Raw genomic sequence first — 22,921 nt, 5'->3', positions numbered from 1 at the left:
TGCAGAGGAAGACGAGGGAATCAGGTCGAAAAGCCACATCTTTTTAGATGCTACATGTGTAGCATGTTGTCCTCTTGGTCTCTGAGGGTCACTGGGACATTTGTGCAGTGTAGCTTGGTCTCTTGGTCTCGGCTCATTTGTGCCTGAATGTTTCCTGTATGAGCACATCAGCAGCTGCTGAGCTTGAGCTACATCCAGTCTGTCAACAAAACCAGTCTGGTCTAAGATTAAGCAGCTCAAATTAAATAAGCAACATTTAAAACACAAGTTCTTATGGGAAGAATCCCAATTTGTGTTCCCGTCTATCCTTCTCACTGCTATTAAAAGGGGATAAATCAGTGATCCCAAAGTGGGGGGGCCCGGCACGTGATTGAAAGAGGCGCGATATGAATAAGTACCGCCTCAGGTAAATGACTGAGGCGATACTCCTTTGGGGGGGCCCTTCATAAAAAGTTTGATCACCACTAGCATAAATGTTTGTATATGAATGTTTAGATGTTTCTTCATGCCTGCTCTAAGTCAGTGGTCTAACTATCCAGCAGCCTTTCTGTCCTGCCTTTAAATAATGCAACTGGTATCAAGTATGTGAGAGCTCACCTGAGGACAGCAGGACAGGTTTAGGGTAAGATAAGATAAGAGACTATTCATCCTGGGAGGCAGCGTCCTTGTAGGACTGGGTTGGAGACCACTGCTCGAAATCACACGCATGTTTCAGATGACGTTACTATGGTGACAGCATCCACACCAGGGATTGCCCCAGGCCTCCATGTGGATTCTCCTCCAATAGTAAATGGTTAAACGTTCATATCAGATAGGTTCCAACAGACACACGGCCTTCATACTCAGACTGTGTTGAACCAACCTGCGCTGGTTCCGATCCACAGCAGGTCCTTACAGGCCAGCAGGGCCGTGATCCTCAGACAAGCGGCTTTATGCTGTCTGATGATCGCATCCGCACCTGAGACACAGAAAGGAGGTGAAGATGAGTTTTCCTGCAGGAGTTTGTGTGTGTGTGTGTATTAGTGTGTGCGTTACCTGAGAGCATCTTGTGCACAGCAGGGGCCACGTCAACCTCTGTGAGGCCCTCCCAGGTCTGAGCGTGGTACAGTCTGACCACAGCACTACCCTGCAGAGCCAGCCACACCCCCTGACCATATGCCACCATGCAGGTCACACAGCGACTGCTGTCTGTGCCCACCTGAAGGCAGTGCTGAGAACAGAGACCATGGAATGTTCACATACCCAACACTGCCCACTGCACAGAAACTAACTAACCGTAAGTCCAACTTGAGAAATGCAGCATCATAAAAATTACTTTATATTCATTTGACTTAAAGCAGCAAAATTTGATTTTTGGAGCCATGCGTTTGTGTAATTTGAAGTAAAACTAAAAACCCTCACAACTGACAACTTTCATAACAGTAAAATCATTTCATTTCATTTGAATTCCTATTCTGGGAACTGATGAGGGCTCACAGTGCCACAGAGTACTATATAAGGAAGTAAGTTAAAATGTACAGAAAATGCAAAGAATGAGAGATGTGATACATCAAATAATATGCTGCTATATATTATTATGTACAAGGGGGGCAATTACTTTTTCACATATGGTCAGGTTGGTTTGGATAGAATTTCTCCCTTAATAAATGAAATTATTAAAAAACTGCTTTTTGTATTTACTCAGGTTATCTTTGTGTGATACAACAACAACAATTTGTTTGATAATCTGAAACATTTAAGTGGGACAAAAAGCATAACAGAAGATATCAGTCATGGGGAAAATACTTTTTTTTACAGCACTGTATATACACGCATATGTAAAAGTGAAAAGAGAGAAATATATAGTGAAATAGAGAAAATGAATATATTTTCTGTATTTCTCTGGGCATCTTCACCTCTCTAACCTACAAAGCAAAACAAAAACTACACAACTTACAAAACTACCACAAAAATGTACAAAAGTCAAAAAGAAGTAGAGTAAAAGTATAAATTTTAGGTATGTAGTGAAGTAAAAGTAAAGATTTGCATTAATCTCAATATCTAAACTGATTTTGTCCCGAAACGTACCTCCTGGACCAGCGTGGCCGTGTTGATGATGAGGACTCTGTTCTGGGATCCACACCAGAGCTTCCCTCCCACTGGGACCATTTTGGTGACAGGGCTGCTGGGAGCCCCGAGGACCAACGTCTGAGAGGACTGAGGGTCCCAGAAACTACCTGCACACACAACATAGCCAGTACCACTACTGCAGAGCACAGGGGTGTCCCATTCATTCTCATCCCGTATAATACATGTGGTATATTTTCTACCACAACATTCTCAGTGAAGATGGTTCAGTCCTTCTTGATTTATTTACTATCCAAACATGGATTAGTGTCCTCACTTCAGCTCAGATGTGGTTACAGGAAGTTTCCTTTAGGTGTTAAGTTCTCTCATATCAGTGTTTGTGTCCGTGTGAGCTTTACTGGGGAAGTTCTGCTGGTTTCTAGCAGCCTGGTCCAGAGGAGAGCAGACCTGCAGCTCTGTTTTACTGCTCTGCCTTGCTGTCAAGCTATATCTCTGGCAAGTACAGTAAACACCCCCCTTCCCATCCCTTCCTTTTACTCTTTGCTACAGCGCTGCTCAGTGGACAGTCTGCATTATGGTCTTGATAATCAGTTGTTTGTTTTGGTAAACTTCAGTTTTCCTCTTCATCAAAGTCTTCCTCACTCCAGCTCACCTGCTTCTCTCTGATACACAATGACCTCACCGCTCGCCAGGGACACAAACACCTTGTTGTCCAAGTACCTGAAGAAAGGAAAAAAAATATTTATATCATTTATTTGACAAGCAACTCAAACTGAAATCATGAAGAGATTAGATCATTGATCCATATATTGATTAAGCTATTCATATAAATCAGCGAGCAGAAAGAGAAAGTGAGACAGAAGGAGGAGACCTTGAGCATCACATCTTTCCTTTCTTATTGCTCACACACACACACACACACACACACACACACACACACACACTCACAGGATGCACAGGATGGAGGCTGCGTGCTGCATCTTCATGCTGTTTTTGCGGTTACGGATGTTGTCTGACGACTGGTACACGTGGATGCTGACAGGAAGAGACACGCAATGACATCATCAGCTGCTGTTGTTAACATGATTTCTGTGTGTGCGCATGTGTGTGTGTGCGGGCGACCGACCAGCCGTCCTCTGTGCCCAACCACACTGAGCTCTGGTAGGCCTCGGGGTCAATGCTCAGCAGGTCCTCTAGACTGGCTCTTGTGAAGGAGCCGCGGGAGGAGCGGCGCATAGCTCGGCCATCCATAGGGCTCTCCATTTGGGGGCACCCTCCTCCGCTGCCCCCCACTGCCCCCACAACGTACAAACTGGCCACCGGGAACTCCTGCTCCTCCTCGCTGCTGGTGGTCTCTGTAGCCATGTCCTTAGAGCCAGGACCTTCATCATCTGAGGGGACATGGGAGATAGTATGGGCTGTGTGTGTGTGTGAGTGTGTGTGTGTGTGTGTGTATGTATATATGTATGTGTGTGTGAGTATGTGTCGACACTCACTGCCGTAGCTAGACGATATGGTGGAGTGACTGGCCTGACTCTGCAGTGTGGATGAAGGACTGGGAGAGTCTTCATCATCAGTGTCATCACTGTCAAATGGCACAAGCTCTGCCCTCACTCCTGGAAATAAATAGTTAAAACAGAGTTAAAACATTTTTTTTAAAAAGGACAAACAAACAGTGTAGATAAGGTATCTATATCTATCTATCTATCTATCTATCTATCTATCTATCTATCTATCTATCTATCTATCCTGATATCCTGATTGCCGTAAAGGCAATAAAAACATTTGCCCTCACTGACCTGAGTGTCGCTCTGCCAGCTCTATAGATGACTGACAGATGGAGAGATGGAGCTGCTGCTGGGGGTGGGCGGGGCCAGGTGCAGAAGGGGGGGCCTGGGCAGGCTCTGCTCCCCGCTCTCTGGGCAGGGATAAAGGGTTAACAATGTTAACGATGAGTAACAAGCCAGAGACAGGCAGGTGGAGTGTGTGTGTGTGTGTGTGTGTGTGTGTGTGTGTGTGTATCTGTGTGCGTGCGTCGAGCGTGCGTGCGTGCGTGCGTGCGTGTGTGCAGGTCAGGTCTGTGTGCGTGCAAGAGTGTGTGTGTGTGCTGGTGTGTGCGCTGACCTCCCCTTGAGTCCTGGCACAGCAGCAATGCAGATGATCCTGGCTGAACACACAGCGATGCAGGCCTCCACTGTGGGCTCCTCTTTGATGTTCAGCAAACAAACCTGTCAGGAGATCCCAACTCGTCAATCAAACTGATCAGCTGATCGAAGACCATCTACCTGTCCATCATTTTCTCATTCTGATGACCTCACCTGACCCACGTATCCGTCAGAGTTACACACCCACACCTCACAGCCGCTTTCAGGGCAACTGTGGCTTGGAGACGCACATGAGAACTACGCACACACAAACACAGACAAATCAATAAGTGTGAAGGTGCACTAGAGCCTGATTATTAGAGTAGCAGAAGTGCTGACACAGTAAAGTCTTTTTACAGTATCAATGTAATGAAGTAGCACATTAACAGCAACACAATACAGCAGTACCTGCATCCCGCTGCGTGTCTTCATGATGGGGATGGCCTTTAGAAACTCAGGGTCCCACTGATCCTTATTCATCGCTAGAGAGAGATATATATTCAGAACAGAGACGCCAAACCTCCCTGAAGACGTATCAGATATTAAAGTGGACACGACACAGTTTAGTGTGTATCAGTGTGATGTCATATGACTGACCGAGTTTCTTCTTTGCCTCCTCAAGTGCCAGCTCGAAATTGGAGCGAGTGTCAGGCGAGCTGAACTCGAAAACGAAGGTGTTCTCTGCAGATGCTGTGGTCAACTCCAGCTTGGTAGGTAAGAAGGTCATACTGAAGGCCAGGGACTGTTTGTCCGACAGCTCTCTGTGCATCGACGCCATCACGTCCTTGATCACCTCATCCAGGGACTGAAAACAAACACCATCAGGCTGAACAAAACCAGATGACCCACACTCATGTCCCTCTGTCACCCTGACACCTCGTCACACCGTCACCCATGTCACTCGTCACCCCGGCACTCTGTCATCCTATCACTCCGTCACCCAGTCAGCCTATAACTCCATCATCCTGTCACTCTGTCACCACATCAACCTGTCACTCTTTCACTCTCCGTCATCCTGTCACCTGGTCATCCTGTCACCTAGTCACTCCGTTACACTGTCACTCCTACAAATGTCCACATTGTGACGATGACAGACGTGTATACGCCTGCAGTCCAGTTTCAGGGTTCAGATGATCCTGCTTGTTTGCTCTGTGGTGCAGAGATAATAGTCTGTCTTTTCATCGGAGTAAGAACGATTAAAACAACATCTTTATCAACTCCAGGATATTTCACAAAATGTTCTGGGTTCATCTGCAGGAGTGTTCTTACCTGGTGGGGGAAGCTGAGAGTCTCGGACAGTTTGCTGATTTGGCCCAGTGTGCTGAGATCTTCATCCAATCGACTGATGGTCTTCTGGATGTTCTCCTTGTTTGTTGTCTGGCTGGAGCCTATAACACAAAATCAGGAAAAAATGTCTGAAGATAATTCAGTGGTTTCATGACCTGTCACCATGACATAATCAACCAATCAATCGATCAATAAGTCAGTCAGTTAGCTTTAAGTTGAGTCTGACAGACCGAAATGTGTGTGTTTGTGTGTGTGAGTGGGAGAGAGTGAGTGTGTATGTGAGTGAGTGAGTGCGTAAGTGGCAGAGAGTGAGTGTGTATGTTGTATGTATGATGTTCAAGGCAGATCTACCGCTCAACAAACTGCCTCTCACACTCTCCACCTCACAGGTCTGAGCAAGGTGAACGCCTGGAAGGCAGGTGGCCCCGATGGAATACCTGGGCGTGTGCTCAAATGCCTGTGCAGAACAGCTGGCCGGGGTCTTTGCATTTTCAACCTGTCCCTGGCCCAAGCAGTTGTTCCCACTACCTTCAAGACCGCCACCATCGTGCCAGTGCCGAAGCACTCCACCACTACAGCCCTTAATGACTTCTGTCCTGTTGCCCTCGCACCCATCATCTCCAAGTGCTTCGAGAGGCTGGTCCTCTCACACTTAAAACCCTGCCGACCTGCTACTTTGGACCCTCACCAGTTTGCCTACCGCCACACAAGGTCAACTGAGGACGCCATCTCCACGGCACTTCACTCCACACTGACACACCTGGACACCGCGAACTGTTACGCCAGAATGCTGTTCATTGACTTTAGCTCAGCATTCAATACTGTGATCTCTCCGGGTTGATCTCCAAGCTCAGCCAGCTTGATATCAACATATCCATCTGCAACTGGACTCTGGACTTTCTCAATAACAGACCCCAGTCTGTTATGATAGATAACCTCTCCTCCACTATCACCCTGAACACCGGCGTGCCACAAGGCTGCGTGCTGAGCCCTCTCCTTTACTCCCGATTCGCCCATGAATGCGCTCCAATCTATGGTTCCAATTCCATAATTAAGTTCACAGACGACACCACGAGATGAAATTGATCAGAGGCAACGATGAGACGGCCTACAGGGATGAGGTACGGCACATGGTCACGTGGTGTGCTGACAACAATTTAGCACTTAACACTAAGAAAACTAAGGAGATCATCGTGGACTTCAGGCGGGCTGGGAGCCATGCACACACCCTCATCAACGGAGCTGCATTGGAGTGTGTGTCCAGCTTCAAGTTGCTTGGCATCCACATCTCAGATCACAGTTGGACAAGGGACCAGGGTACACAGTTGAACAGAATTGAAGAGATCTATCGTAGACGCTGTCTGGGTAAATCCAGGAACATCATTAAAGACTCCTTTCACCCTAACGATAAACTTTTCACCCTGCTCCCATCCAGCAGGCTTTACAGAAGCCTCCGCTCACGCACCAGCAGGCTCAGGAAGAGTTTCTTCCACGAGGCGGTGACCCTGCTGAACTCAACTCTATACCCCCACTAGCATCATGTAGCACTCCACTGCCATTTGCACAACTGTTCTGTATTTGCACTGATCATTTCATTTCACTTCCGTTTTGCACAACGATCCTTTGCACTATTTTACACTTTTTATTAATTTATTACCTGTATATATAGTTTATTCTGTATATATTATAGTACATTTTTGCACTTCTGGTTGGATGCTAACTGCATTTCATTGGCTTGTACCTGTACTTTGCTCAAAGACAATAAAGTTGAATCTAATCTAATCTCATCTAATGTGTGTAAGTGAAGGAGTGATTGGGAGAGAGTGAGTGAGTGTGTATGTGGGTGAGTCAGTGAGAGAGTTTGTGTGCGAGGGAGTGAGTGTGTCTTTCTTACTTTTTACCACCTCCACCTCCTCCAAAGGAAGCTTCCACAGGAACTTATATTTACTGGCCATGTCAATCACACTGGCTGCAGAGTACCTGAGGGGGGGGACATCCTGAACTATAAGTATGAATGGACCAACACGTGTGTATCACAGCAGAGACATGAATGATGAAGGTACACACAGGCTCATGGAGCTTCGTCTCAGAGATCCTGACTTCCTCTTCAGGGTTGTGCAGATAATCAAATCACTGAAGAGGAAGAGAGAACGATCCTTCTTTCCTCCAACTGTTTTCTACAGATAGACAGAGCGAAAAGAGAGAGAGAGAGAGAGAGAGAGAGAGAAAGAGAGAGAGAGAGAGAGAAAGAGAGAGAGAGAGAGAGAGAGATACTTAAGACTTTTATAATTTTGTTGAATAAATTTCTAAGAGAAAATCAATCATTTTTCTTACCGCCTCCATGACCATTTCCTGTCTCAGGAATTTCCTCTGAGGGTTCAGGATCTAACACACACACACACACCCATGGAGCACCCATCATTTCATCTCATCATAAAAAAGATTTGAATCACACATCACGTTGCACACAGCAAGTTTATGATCTAAATCTGCGTAATAGTCTTATATGTCTCACGTGTTCGACTCCCTCTATGTGTGCCTCAATCTCCTGGATGACCCTGGCCTCCTTCTCCGCCTCCTCTGCTGAGCGACGTCCCTTATTAATCTTCTCAGCCAATCGTTTGATATCCCGCTGGGCGTCCAATAGGAGCGGGTAGTCTGGGTGGTCCTCTGGTGTGTGCTTCAGCAGGTCCTGACACATACACACACACACATATTAACACACCTTCACTAATTTGCAGCTGTAAGAGATTTCAAGCTCATCGCGGGACATTTGATACATGATTAATCCCACTTATAATACCCTGGCCTGTTATCTGTGTGGCCGTCCCTTTAAAGCAGTGGTTCCCTGAGTGGGGTGGAATTTGTGTCCTCTGTTATCAGGTTTGTCTGTCTGTCAACTCTACGTCCTGTATTGTTTTATATAGCCCACCACCCCGTCAGACCAATCAGTCGCCCCGTATTGTTTTATACCGCCCTTGGTCTGACCTTGAGCAGCAACTCGTATCGGGGAATCCTCTGCACAGGTTTTATCATCAGGTCACCCAGCGCCTGCTTCTCCTTGTTCTCACGCATGTTTTGCTGTGAAAAGAAACGAAGGAAAGGAAGGAGTGAGAGATGAGAGTAGGGTGAAGGAAAAGATATGAATGAAGGGGGGAGTGGAGAATGGAGGGAGGATATAGAAACACTTCTGAACACCTCTCACCCCCTCCATGATACTGTGGGAGCTCTAACCAGCTCCTTCAGTAGCAGACTGCTGCAACCACCGAGTAGGACCAAACACTACCACAGGTCATTCATACCAATGGCAATAAAACTTTATAACAGGTCATAACAATGTGCATGTGTTGTAAATATACAGTATATATGATACTTTGACGGTGAAATATGTATATTAATATAAAATCCTACTCGATCGCCTTGAGACCCACATTGGCATTCTTGTTTTCTTTTCCTCAAACATACAAAAGGTGTATTGTGTATAGTGTGTATACTGTTTCTTGTGTGTAAATTGTTTCTTGTGTGTCTATTGTGTATTTTGTCTATTGGTTCTTGTTTAAGATTTAAGATTTAAGATACATTATTAATCTTCATTTTGCATGCAATTCACAGCAAATCGCATGCAGTTGAAATTTATCTTGCGAGCCCTCATATCACACAAACACATGCATTACAGAGGGGGTGCAGGGCAGCCATTATACGGCGCACGTGGAGCAGTGTTAGGGGTTCGGTGCCTTGCACGGCAGTGCCCTGGAGGCAAACTTGCAACTCTCCAGCTGCCAGTTCACTTTCTTGGTCCATACCGGACTCGAACCTGCGACCCTCTGGTTCCCAAGTTGAATCCCTATGGACTGAGCTACTGCCGCCTCTAGTATATAATATATATATAATATACGTATATTGTGTGTATATTGTGTAAACTGGTTCTTGTGTGTATATTGTTTATTGTGTGTATTTATCTTGTAATTCTTCTTTTGTGCCTTTGCTAATGGTGACTGAATTTCTCATCCGAGAGAATGATCTTGGCTTACTTGATGTTACTTGAACACCTAACACAGGGGTCTCAAACTCAACTTCACTGGGGGCCGCTGGAGGAAGAGTCTGGGTGAGGCTGGGCCGCACCAAGTATTCCACAAAAAAGGGTTTCAAGTATTCAAAAAAAAGTACCCTTAAGGCGGGCTTTCCATTGTAATATATTTACATGTTGTTATCCCAATACCTGAGTATTTGGGATCTTATTTAGTATGCCCTTTCTATATATTCTGAGAGGGATTTGAAAACTTTATCATTGTTCATAGCTTTTTTGAGCACTTCGTTTTTCTTATCATTATTAAATTTATCAATCGTGTTGTCTCTCAGGTGTTTATACCTTTCACATCCTTCTGCTCTACCAAATCTCTCAGGATGCCATTGGACCCTGGTGTCCATGTTAATCCACCTGTCTTAAATGTTAACATCAAGTGCATTGTCTCATGTTTTATATCTTTAATTTCTTGCTCTTCTTGATTAAATTGTTCTCGGTAAATTTGTTTTCTTTTGCGATCGCACATATCTGTCCATTTTCCTTCTCTTTATTTCTCTTGTAATAATAATCTATAACTTCTTCTTTATGATATTCAGGTTCTAACCACCATTTGGCTTTTGTTCTTGCCGCCCATCTCATGCTATCCATGTAATTCTTTTCCCTTTCCTATTGCAACACTCTGCTGTCTTTATTAGGTCACTGATTACTCCTGTTGAGTCCTCTGTACCTTGCACTGGGTGACAGGATATATTTTCCTTCCACTTGGTGTCACTCCGAACACCAAGTGGAAGGAAATAGTGATGGGCATTTCGGCTCTTTTTAGAGCCGGTTCTTTTGGCCCGGCTCAGTAAAAAGACCCACCAGACTCCCAAGTTGCTCCTCAGATTTTTTTGCGCTTAACAATTTGTTGGTGGCTTTGCTCTTTTCTACCGGTGCCGGCTCACTTGCCGGTGAAAATCGTGACTGACCCATAACTACTCTAGAATCACGTTTCAACCAAGTGACTAACGTTGCTAATTTGCGTCGGCTAACTTGTCAACAAACACCACCAGAAGCTGTCACGAGCCTGAGCTATGGTAGCCCATAAGTGATAAACAAATCTAAAATGCCCAGGGCAAGGACTCGCGCAAGGACTCAGCAAAAAGGTGTGTGTGAGAAAAATGCGCGGGCCGCACTAACACTAAACTTTGATGTCAAGAAGGGGGACACAAAATGTTGTCCCGTGGGCAACATCCCGGGCAACGAGTTTGAGACCCCTGACCTAACAAATACACACTTGTGATCTATGTGTATTCATGCCTGACCCTCTAAGCCAGCACTCCCCATCTACTGGGCCATGGACCAGTACTGGCCGTGGATGATTTGGTACTGGGCTGCAGAGAAAGAATAAAGTCTGCAGGGTGTTATTTTGAAAAATGTCACCATCAACTTTCTGTGTCACAGCTGTGATCTAACAAAACAAACGTCAAAGCTTGTTTGAAAATGGGAAAAGGCCCAATGATGAGACAGCAGAAGAGCCCTTGACTGCCAACAAACAGGAAGCTGCATTCACAAAAACATAGCAGGAGTACTACTGAGAGACGGGTTAGCCGCTCTGCATAATATGTGGCGCCAGGCTGTTAAATGAGGCAGTGAAGCGGGAGCAGGTTCCTCTGTCAGCTGGCACTCAGCTGACACTCATCACCCAGCATGGAGACACAGGGGTGTCATTGCCTCCCATCAGCCTGAGATGAAAACATCTCATCTCAGGGCTCCCACTGATTCTGCGTTATGGTGAGTTGTAGTTATTGTGCACTTTAAGTTTGTTTGGCTTTATGTCTAATCTATATTCTGCCGGCCATTTTAACCAAATCAACCAACCATAATCTGGACACTCCCACACCACGCCACAAACATACTTTGAAAATTGAACATTTATCTACTAATCCCAATTCCAAAAAAAGTTGATTGTGTCAAGATTGAGTCAATCTGTTCAAACATGAATTATCTTGCATTTGTGCTGTTTTTTTAGGACGTTTAGGTCAATTCAGTGCTTTGTTTTTACTTGCATTTTACAAACTGTCTCAAGACTTTTGTTCATCTCTTTTATAATCATTCTGGTACTGTTTTATCATTAGTTTGATGATTGTCCTTTTTCAAGGACACACACCATGACTCCTATCTGACACTGACCTCCAGGAACTTGTGGAAGGCTGGCTTGGCCTCCTTGGCGATCCTCACAGCATCTTTGGCGTTGAGAAAGTTGTCTATGTATGCAGAGTACGTGTTCGCTAAAGTCTCCTTAGAGAACTGAAAGCGAGCAAGAGAAGACACAAACACAGAGGAAGAAGACGTTAATGTCTCAAAACTAAACAAATACACATACGTACGCATGATGACAAGACAAGACAAGATGACAATGCACCCCTGTAACCCTGTGGGTCATCACCAGCTGGACTCACTGATTGGATGAGCAGGTGTCCAACAGTCTGTCTGTCGTGCCATTGGCTGACACAGCCGGTCACCTGATCCAGGAAGTGCTCATGGTGCTCCAGGATCTCCGGGATTTGGTAGAACATCTCGTCCACCAGCAGGGGGTCCACTATAGAGCCGCTGTCCGGCTGTTTGAGAGGACGCATATAACCCTGCGGGACAGATGAGGGTGTCAAGCCACGCGCGTCACACACAACACACCATGTCGATGTATGTACCGGTCCAATGGCCACTTAATTAGATACACCTGCTCAGCTGCTTGTTAACGCAAATATCTAATCAGCCTATCACATAGCAGCAACTCAATGCATTTAGTGCATGTTGACATGGTCAAAACAACCTGTTTATGTTAAAAACGAGTATCAGAATAGGAAAGAAGGGTGATTTAAGTGACTTTCACCATGGCATGCTTGTTGGTGTCAGACAGTCTGGGATTTTCATGCACAACCATCACAACCATCTCTAGGATTCACAGAGACTGTGATATTTGGATGGTAGGCTCAGAATTTGGTGTAAACAACATGAAAGCATGGATCCATCCTGCCTTGTATCAACAGTTCAGGCTGGTGGTGGTGGTCACATAATCTCAATCCAATAGAGCACATTTGGGATGTGGTTGAACGGGAGATTTACACCATGGATCACTGCATGATGTTATCAAGTCAAAATGGACCAAAATCTCTGATGAATGTGCCCAGCACCTTGTTGAATCTATGCCACGAAGAATTAAGACAGTGTACCTAATGAAGTGGCCAGTGAGTTTATATAACTGTCAAACATGTTTGATGAGCACATTGAAGAGAGTAACCATGGAAACAAGTTTTACGTTTCAGTATCTCACTTTTACACAGTTACATAAAGATGGATGAGGGTCAACACCCCTCACACACACGCAGACACACACATTCATCCCATAGACGTGTACCTGTGTCCGCATGAACACACAAGCATGATGTTTAAACTATCTATTTTTATTGATCCTCAATCAGACAGGTTTGATCAGTTTTCAGTTTCTTGATATTTTCATTAACTTAACAAGCATACATATTTAATGAATCATCACATTGCTCTGAAAATATCTCTGAACATTACATTGATTGTTCTTTGCTAAAATCATTTTTTTTATCATTTCTCTCCATATAGCAAGCAGGTTATTATTATGGACTATTATTATTTCCCTCCTGTATTGTTGGCAGTGATAGCAGATGTATCTGTCCACACAGAGTTAATCTCTATGCTCCTCCAAGACTTGTTTTGGAGTTATCCATGGCTAGTGAGTCAGTTCAGTTCACATTACTACACAGATGTGGAAATGTATGTACATTCAACATCATTTATAGATCTTGACAAGTCGTTTTACATATGGTGTAATGTTATTATTCTTTATTGGTGAAATTGCACTTGTTTTTCTTAAGAAATTTCAGGTTCTCCATAATTTGTTTTGTAAAAGGATAGTTTTGTGGAGAGAAGACACCCCCATACATTTTTGGTTTTATTGTTTGTTTTGATGTTGAAATCGCATATTTACAGTTACAGTATAATTAATAGTGTTTAGCTTTGTATATAAAAAGACCCTGTCCGGCAATACTACTGTGCCTACTGTTGCTCCCTGGACGGTGAGCTGAGGTGCGGTGTGAATTGCCTTCGTGTGTTAATGTCTTACAGATCCTGTATTCGTTAGCAAACTTTCAAAACTACACACTTGTGAGTGGCCTCATTTCACAAGTGTGCAACAGTTAAATGTAAACATTTTCACTATGTACTTGTACCTCTTTGCACTAAAACAAAGGGAAAACTTGGAGTTGTGTATAGGTTATAATGCTAAGATTTTACTAATCCGGCCCACTCGAGTTTAAATTGGGCTGAATGTGGCCCCATGACTGAAATGAGTTTGACACCCATGCTCTATACGATCATGCCGATAGGTCCATTGATGTGGCGGATCTGCAGCTGCACTGCTGCAGATCTGCCCGAGTTAACCCACCTTCCATATTGACTGCAGTTACTATGGTAACACTCTTTTACTGTCACCATGGGAACACAGCACTGGATTAGTCACTTTGTGGCCACACACATGCATTAGGAGAAGCAAAGCAAGTCTCTCTCACACACAGTACTGTTGTATAACCTGTTGTGTGTGTGTGTGTGTGTGTGTGTGTGTGTGTGTGTGTGTGTGTGTGTGTGTGTGTGTGTGTGTGTGTGTGTGTGTGTGTGTGTGTGTGTGTGTGTGTGTAATGCTGACCACAGTGAGATGTGTTGGGTTAGCAGTTAGCAGATTAGCCTGACAGGATGAATGACATGAGTGGATTATGTAACATGTTCATCTCCTCAGCAATTTGTGAGACCAATTCACAGATTTCAGACTCGATGTCTGCATTTCACGACACAGTGTGTGTGTGTTACCTGGATGAGACTTCGCAATGACTCCACATACGACTGCTCTGTATCCAGGAGGGTCATCATCACATGCTTCCTCATGTCCTTCAAAATACAGGAAAAGATTGTCAGTGATTCACTGTAACCCAGATGATCCATTGAAACTGTTTGTCCTTTACTGAATCAGCTCTATCTCAGCTAGATGACGATGCTAGTTGCACATTTGTAACTCTGCTAGGTCCACATCCTGTTGATTCTGATGCTACTGAGCCAGATCCTACTGATCCAGATCCTATGGACCCAGATCCAGTGGTATTGAGTGTTTTGGTCCTCAGTCTCTGCTACCATCTACAGGTGTTAGCACAAGATAAGCAGTCTGAATGTTTGTCTATGGACTTAAAATAATGATAAAGTAATAACTTTGATCCTCCTACTGACAAAAGGTGTTAAAATATGTCTATATACACTTAATTCTGCATGCATGCATACACACACACACACACACACACACACACACACACACGGTAAAAACAACTTTAATTATCTTAAACTTCACATTAAATTATATCAAACATAAAACAAATTGAACATACATCAAACTCCAAACATAACATTTAAATCTTAAGCATATATTTCTTTATTCATTTCATTTATTTCTGCTTTGTGTTACCAGCTGCTAAAAAAACAAGTTACCACCAGGAGAAATTAATGTGGGACATCCTGCGGTGTTAAAGCTGAGCTCTATCAGTGTGTGTGTGCGTGTGCCTGTGTGCGTGCGTGTCTTAGAGAGAGACACAGAGAGAGAGAAAGAGACAGACCTAGCCTGAGCTGTCATCTTTTTAACATACACATACATCCGCACATAGTAAAATTATGCTAGGAATGTTTGTTGGATTTTCCTAGTGCAGTTATCTTGGTGACCCTGCTTGACAAACCGAACGGAAATAGGTCAGGCTACTCTCACACAACAAAACTAAGTGTGAAGTCATCAGAACCTTCATGCAGCAATCAAGTCTCACAGCAGAAGTTGTGAGGTGAGTCCAGGTGAGGGATGAGTGACTGCAGACAGATGGTCAGTGGGTCACATGATGCCTGTTTGTAAGGTTCAGTACTGATTGATCACCGCATTAAGAGCTGCCATACTAGCATCAACTAGTAGCATCTGTGTGTAATTGCATAAAACAGAACCGCTACAAGTAAGAATCACAGATGTAGAACAATTTGACCAGGATCTGTCGGTGGACATGCAACGGTCTTCTGTCCACTCTATCTCCAGAGTGTCAGCTGGCTCTCGAGCGTCCTTGTTACCTACCCTTGATTTCTGTGTTCAGAGCGAGTATCTGTCCTTGACTGCTGGCCCTCTGGTACATTACCTTATTCTCTGTCATCATACAGGTGCATGCCTGCACCTGAAGCTGAAGCCCTCAGCTTTAAGACAGATTGTAACCACTTACAAACAAATATTGATCATGTAAAGAATGCAGCCACCAGTGTATGTTTTAATTGTCTGCTTACTTACTCTGCGCTAATCAATCAATCTCCCTTTCACCTTCACACCATACACACACTGACCGTCGATGATGTCGTCATCATCAATAGTTGTTTTGAGTATTATTTAGTATTTTTTTAGTATTAAGTAGTATCAATAGTATTTTTTATTCAAGTATTTTCATCCATCATTCAAACAGACCCACAAAGAGAGAGACCTATAGACAGACCGTGAGAGAGACAGACAAATATAGAGAGACAGATAGGGACAGATACTTACACAAAAGTTAAAGAAAAATTAGACAAAGGGATTACAAACAAAATAATTCAAGACAGAGAGAAATCACACACACACACACACACACACACACACACACACACACACACACACACACACACACACACACACACACACACACACACACACACACACACACACACACACACACACACACACACACACACACACACACACACACACACACACACACACACACACACACGGCTACCTCTCCATTTGACTGGGGGCTTCCAGCACAAAATCCATTCCCATTCAAATAACCGCTGGGATTCCAGTTGTTGTTTCTGAGCTGATCAGTGTCTCTGTCCGTCCCTTCTTGTCCTCCACCTCCCCTCTCTCCTCCTTTTCCTTCATCACCTGCATTCTCTCGATTCTCTCTCATTTCCTCCAAGGCGATGCTGAACTGGGCTAAGCTTCGAACCATCTGCAGCATACGGATCGTATGCACACACACACACACACCCACACACACACAAACACACACACACACAGTGTGTTTTATCTGTGTACTCACGCATTCACTTTCATGTCCAGCTTGAAAGCAGAAAAACACCTGAGGCTCAGCAGGGAACACACTCCTCTCTCTCTCCCCCCCTTATTTTTTCTTTTTTTCTCTTCTTTGTGACAGACCTCAAAATTATTCAATCCATTAGAAGCTCGAGTCAGGAGGAAGATCAATTCAGTGTGTGTGTGAGATAGAGAACACACTTATGTGCATACGGATGACACACTTGAGCATGCACGGCTCTCTAATCTGTTTTTACTTCAAGGATGATGTAAGCAAGATCTGTGTGTGTGTGTCATAGCCCTCCCCCTGGGTGTGTTGATACAGCTCACACCACTCAGCCAGACTAGACCAATCAAACCATTGATGCCAGAAGCATAGAGCTGGAGCGCAGATTTTAATCCATCCATTCTTCAGCCATCAACCCCCGTCCCTCTAATACTCCATTACTCCATCCTCCGTCTCTATTACATCTGTTACATCTCTGTCCTCATTGAGCAGAGCAGCATTGATGCTCACTGGTAACCATGACAACATACACAGGCATTGTTTTCACCTCACTGGCCAAACATCATTTTTGCAAAATAAATTCACCCATTTTTTCTTTTTCCTGGGTTGAAGAGAATTTATGACATTAAACGTTCCATTTAGCTGCACTGAGCTTCCAAGTAAACAAGCTGTTCCTCAAAACCTTCTAGTCGTTTATAGAAGCCATGGTGCTCTTAATCAGCTGTCCACCAGAGAGCGTGAGCGAGCTCACTAATGAACTACTGTTCTAACCCGACTACTTTACCCTGGAATTCACCCGCTCCTCTAGGTGGTTCCACTGGGTCACAGATGAAAAACACAGACTGGCTTAAAGCTCCACATGCCTCATTTAGAAAACAACAACCACTAAATCTTTGTGTAGTAGAATTTGTGCGAAGTAGAGATAAAAAAAACCAACCTCAATTGAAAATGAATTATGGGTAAGAATGTTGCCTCCGCATTTTCTGAGTATTATCAGATAAAACAGTATAATGTTCTATTTCCTCTTGTAGCATCACTTCCGTCTGGATGTGTGTCTGTGTGTGTCTGTGTGTGTCTGTGTGTGCGTGTGTGTGTGTCTGAGGATCTGGATGGAGATGCAGATCTCTTTCAGATTCAGGAGAGTTTATGTTTTGTGACAGATCACAGCAGCGTTTCAGCAGCGCTCCAGTAGTCTCTGCAGGTTTAGAGGCTATGGAATGCATCTCCCACAACCCACATTTCTCTGAGAAGAGAAACTTTCACAGACACGTTATCAGTGATTCCTTCTCCTCCACAGCTGTACCTTCAACACTCCTACAACGAAGCGTGCTATACACAACAGGGGCTTGGTGATCAATCACTTAGGAATCAGAAGCGTTATTATTATTGTAGTGATGTCACTTTGTGGTTGTCTGAGAAACACAGCAGCCATGTTGCTGAAGTGTGACCTGATCCTGTTTTGTACATTGTATAAGCTCCACAGCAGGTCAGAGCTTACAGATGTGTTGCTATGACAACAACTCCAACAAGTGCTCAGGAGAACCCAGAGGCCCCAGATCATAGCATCATCAATGATTAAATCCTGCTGACTAACTGACTACTGATGTATCAGCTTCATGCTGTGAAACACAAAGTAAAACTGACTAACTGACTGACTGACTAACTGTCTCTCTCTCTCTCCCTCTCTCTCATCAAAGGTCACTAAAGGATATCTAAAGGACAAACCCGGAGATTGGCCTTTAATGCTTGTTGCATTTCACACACACACACACACACACACACACACACACACAGTAAGTAAAGTAAATCTTTACTGACATATCGATCAATCTTTATTCTCTCTTCATCCATTTAAACATTATATTCCTCACTACTGATTCTGTTTGACCTTTGACACTTTAACTAGATCAATAACTTTAATTATTCTTACAGATGTTTTCAAGTGTAGCTGTTTCCATTCAGCTACACCAGAAAACATCCTCATCCACAGCATAGCACGCTATTTCCATAGCAACATCAGCCTGCCTGCATCATCCGCATGTCCTGTTTAGTGCTGGACCACTGCACTTAATAAGTAGTGAAAGCAAAAGTGTGTGTGTGTGTGTGTGTGTGCGCGTGTGTAGTCTGGAATGAAAGTTTCTCCCTGGAGGATCAACCACCTCACAGCAGACTGACCCACATTTTTAAAGTGGAATACACACACACACACAGTCAGTCCAATAATTAATATATTATTAATATTATATTATATTTTTAAAAAAGTATTGCTTCTCATAATCAATGGTTGATCAATGACTGAGAGAAACCTCAAAATATGTTCTCCATATCAATCCAGCACTTCCTGTCCTATCAAAGCCTCTAATCACACATCCACTTCCTGTCCACAGCCCTCTACCACAATGCAAAGGGTTTCAAAGATAACATCAGGCGCAAAGACAGTCTGAACACAACAAGCTCAGGAAATACCATCAACCTGTCTCTCTGTTCTGTCTGTTTGTCTATCTGTCAGGCTGCGCGACACCCTGTCTGCTAGTTTGTCTGCTTGCCTACCTCTCCCTGTCTCTCTTCCTCTCTCTCTCCCTGTCTATCTCTTTCTCTCTTCCCCTCCCTTTCTCTCTCCCTCTCCCTTCCTTTCTACCTCTCACTGTCTCTCTCTTTCCCTCTCTGGCTCTCTTTTATATTTTTTCTTCCTCTTCTTGGCATTCCAGACCCATCACAGCCTGAAACCCCTCAAAACCCAGGAAGGAGCACAAATGTTTCAATCCAAATCGCCATAGCAACCAAAACTTGCAACGTTGTCTACATTTGACCTTTATAATCTGATCTCTTGACCTTGACAACCTCCCATAGTGACATGACATCTCTCTCATTATAAGTTTAGAAGATCAATTATCAATACTGTGTGGTCTATTCTGGATGGAGCTCTGTAGCTGCTGAAGATCTATTCAAACTGTTTGTCCTTTGCTGAATCAGCTCCATTTCAGCTAAATGATGGTGCTAGTTGCTTATATGTAGTTAGAGTTCCTATCTGAAGACCACTCCCGACCACCAGATCTAGATCTCACTAATCAAGATCCTGCTGATTCAGATCCTGCTGTTCCTCATCCAGTTGCTCCAGATTGTGCTATTCCACATCCTGCTGATCCAGGTCCTACTGACCCAGATCCAGATCCTGCTGTACCTCATCAGATTGATCCAGATTCTGCTATTCCACATCCTGCTGATCCAGGTCCTATTGACCCAGATGCGATCCAGATCCAGATACTGCTGATCCAGAGGTAATGAGTGTTTTGGTTTGCAGGCTCTTGTAGTTTTTTACTCTCTGCTACCATCTAGTGGTAACCTGGTGTTAACACAGGAAAAGTAGGCTGAATGGTCTGTGGACTAAATATAATGTTGATAATCCAGATCCTCCTCTTGACAAAATGTATTAAAATTAGTCAATACACAATGAATCCTGCCAAGACACAAGGACTCACACACATGCACACTAAGATACACACAGGTAAACACACACAGTGTGATGAAGTCATTCCAGTTTGAGGTTGCAGGAAAAGACAGACTGAAATACAGCTCTCTGCTGCTGCTGCTACTATGTAACATCGGTCGTCAGAGAAACACCTAAATGGACCAGAAAGCTTGCATCTCCAATAATGCCTGGTAATCTGGAACATTCTCAGTAAAGATAGTTCAGTCAGCCTTGATTTATCAATAGAAACTAAAGTAAAACTATCCAAACATGTATTAGAGTCCTAACTTATCAGCTCAGATGTGGTTACAGGAGGTTTCCATCCTAGGTGTTTAGTTGAGAAGGAAAACATTGGCATCACCATTGAACCTCTGTCCCTCGTGTACTTTCACAAAGAGCGTTCTGGATCCTGTGTGTGTGTTTGAAACACATGAAAAAATAAAATCAAACTGAAAGCAGGAAGATGTGAAAACAGAAACTCAGCAACATCATAGTCTGACGTCCTCAACCCTTCCTCTCCCATGACATTTAGCCCCAAACAACTCCTCCTCTTTTCTTTCCCTCCCTGTATCCTCTCCTCCTCAGAAGACAGTGACAAAGAGAGAGACAAAAAGACAGAGAGAGAAGGACAGAGAGAGAGAGACAGAAAGACAGAGAGAAACATGGAAGAGACAGACAGAGAGAGATGGAAAGACAGAGAAAGACAGCAAACAAAGTTTGCTTTTCCAAGGACAAAACATTCCCAGGCCTAGATAATTTGTTACTATTAATAGAGCACACAGACAGAGAGAGAGAGGGAAACCAAAGCTTCATGATGGATGTTGCTAATAATAGAGCACACAGACAGACAGACAGACAGACAGACAGACAGACAGACAGACAGACAGACAGACAGACAGACAGACAGACAGAGAGAGAGAGAGAGAGAGAAACCAAAGAAAAACCAAACCTTCATGATGGACACCAGAAATAATAGTCAGTAAAAAATAGCCGACAGCAGTAAGCCACTGCTAAGACATGTGCGACCACCAGGCAATAAGAGAGAGAAGGAGATAGAGAGACAGGGGGCATGGTTTGGAGGATTACATTAAAAATATATTCGTTACCTGTTAAAAATGTAATGTAATCTGATTACCCTGTTACTTTGCATGTCAACTATGCATAAAATCAAAGATGACTTTTACTGGGGTTATTGCGCGAGAGGCCCGGAGTTTGACCTTTAGACCTCCACCTCCACACATCCCAGCATGTTGACTCACTGTGACATCACAAATTGAACTCAGCTGTTTATGAACATAGCCTTTAACCTTTACACCCGGAATGTGTTACAAACATGTAAAGCATGATGTCTGGAGCGTGTTAACATTCCAGTGTCATCTTCCCTCTGATCAGAAAAAATAAACTCACTTTTAGCCTCATGTTTCAGGATTTGTTTATTTTGTTTGTCTAACATTAAAAACAGGTCTGCACTTTTTCTTCAAGATGCTGAGATTATTGCAGCTCATATTGGGATCACACCGTTTTGTGATAAAGGCCACGCCCATTTGTGTCCCCATAAAATTATCTTTTACGATCTCTCTTTTTTGATCTCCTTCAAGTTGTCACTGTTTCCATGTAGAATGTTTGGACCAAGCTGGACTGAAGTTTGAGCAACTTTACTGTTCTGATCTGATTGGCTGCCAAAGTTAGATTCTTCACAAAGTGCTGCATCTCATGAATTAATTCTTTCATAAGCTTCACTTCTCGGTTATTCCTTCTTGTGTGTGTGTACCAAATTGCTGGGGACTTAGCAGATTTTTTCTGATCTTTTTCGCTCTCTCTTTAAAATGTAGTTATTATTTTTTAGACCTCAGCTCACAATTTATACTAGAAACAGGTTAGAACAAGATTAGTTCATTTTAATGTGTATGTGTGTGTGTTTGGAATGTAGTGATCGGTAACACTAATCTGTATAATTAAGATCAGATTTGGAAACTTGATAAAAGGTTATTGATAATTAAATAACAGCTTGAATCAGATCAGAACAGGTAGTTAATTTAGTGGTGGAATGTCTGCTACTAGTTTTAATAATAGTCTGTGTACTCTTAATAGTTAATGATTAGCATAGGGATATATGTGATGTGTGATTGGCTACAATGCTGTGAGCTTTGCCCCTGCAAATAAAAACCTGATAAATCAAATTACAAAATTGTTAACACACACACACACTTCTGCGACCAGTAAAGGCGCAAGGATGAGCTGACAGGAAATGAGGTAAGAATAGGTTCTAGCTGGTTAACTCTAGCCAAAGGCAAAATTAAACAGCCCCAGATGATATTCGTTCAGAATACTTCACACTACAACAGGGGACCCGCCCTATCACCACTCCTCTTTGCCCTGGCCATCGAACCATTGCAGTCTTCCACTCTCTTTAAAGGCGTTATCCGTAATGGTGTCGAACACCGACTATCGCTATATGCGGATGACTTGTTGCTCTACTTAACTGACCCCATAACTAGTCTTCCAGCTGTCCTGTCCATCCTTGATACATTCAGCAGTTTTTCTGGCTACAAAATCAATATTTCAAAGAGCGAATGCTATCTCATTAATAGTTTAAATTGCAGCTCCGCCAAACAGACTTCCCTTTTAATCTCAGTAGCTCGGGGTTTAAGTATCTCGCCATCAATGTGACTCTTACATTCTCGTACATCTCAACTACACCGCGCTCACTACAACCCTGAAAACGCATTTTCTTAGATAGAACAGTTTACCACTCTCCTTAATTTAATAATTAAACGTG

General features: G+C 43.5%; 1 protein-coding gene across 4 annotated transcripts in view; it reads right to left on the bottom strand.

The window, feature by feature from the left end:
- Positions 1-22,921, bottom strand: part of arhgef17 (Rho guanine nucleotide exchange factor (GEF) 17) — a 50,206-nt gene that overhangs the window by 3,544 nt on the left and 23,741 nt on the right. For 2 of the 4 annotated variants that reach the window (XM_076146473.1, XM_076146482.1), the window contains exons 3-23: positions 14,398-14,475; positions 11,964-12,146; positions 11,695-11,811; positions 8,487-8,579; positions 8,014-8,190; positions 7,833-7,883; positions 7,566-7,675; positions 7,393-7,478; positions 5,481-5,599; positions 4,809-5,016; positions 4,620-4,693; positions 4,386-4,469; positions 4,192-4,295; positions 3,867-3,985; positions 3,564-3,683; positions 3,194-3,458; positions 3,016-3,102; positions 2,720-2,787; positions 2,068-2,216; positions 1,036-1,210; positions 863-958 (exon numbers count right to left, since the gene is read on the bottom strand). In XM_076146473.1, the coding sequence (XP_076002588.1) occupies positions 863-958; positions 1,036-1,210; positions 2,068-2,216; positions 2,720-2,787; positions 3,016-3,102; positions 3,194-3,458; positions 3,564-3,683; positions 3,867-3,985; positions 4,192-4,295; positions 4,386-4,469; positions 4,620-4,693; positions 4,809-5,016; positions 5,481-5,599; positions 7,393-7,478; positions 7,566-7,675; positions 7,833-7,883; positions 8,014-8,190; positions 8,487-8,579; positions 11,695-11,811; positions 11,964-12,146; positions 14,398-14,475 (2,563 nt within the window). Of the gene's footprint in view, positions 1-8; positions 779-862; positions 959-1,035; positions 1,211-2,067; positions 2,217-2,719; positions 2,788-3,015; positions 3,103-3,193; positions 3,459-3,563; positions 3,684-3,866; positions 3,986-4,191; positions 4,296-4,385; positions 4,470-4,619; positions 4,694-4,808; positions 5,017-5,480; positions 5,600-7,392; positions 7,479-7,565; positions 7,676-7,832; positions 7,884-8,013; positions 8,191-8,486; positions 8,580-11,694; positions 11,812-11,963; positions 12,147-14,397; positions 14,476-22,921 lie in introns of those variants that run through there. The other 2 variants (XR_012961514.1, XM_076146492.1) reach the window with 2 other exon arrangements.

The sequence above is a fragment of the Genypterus blacodes genome, unplaced genomic scaffold (assembly GCF_046128005.1).
Source record: "Genypterus blacodes isolate CSIRO-AG114 ecotype Tasmania unplaced genomic scaffold, CSIRO-AGI_Gbla_v1 ptg000003l_1, whole genome shotgun sequence".
NCBI lineage: Eukaryota > Metazoa > Chordata > Actinopteri > Ophidiiformes > Ophidiidae > Genypterus > Genypterus blacodes.
Note: the sequence above shows the minus strand (reverse complement) of the source record. Positions and strands in the feature narration are given on the sequence as shown.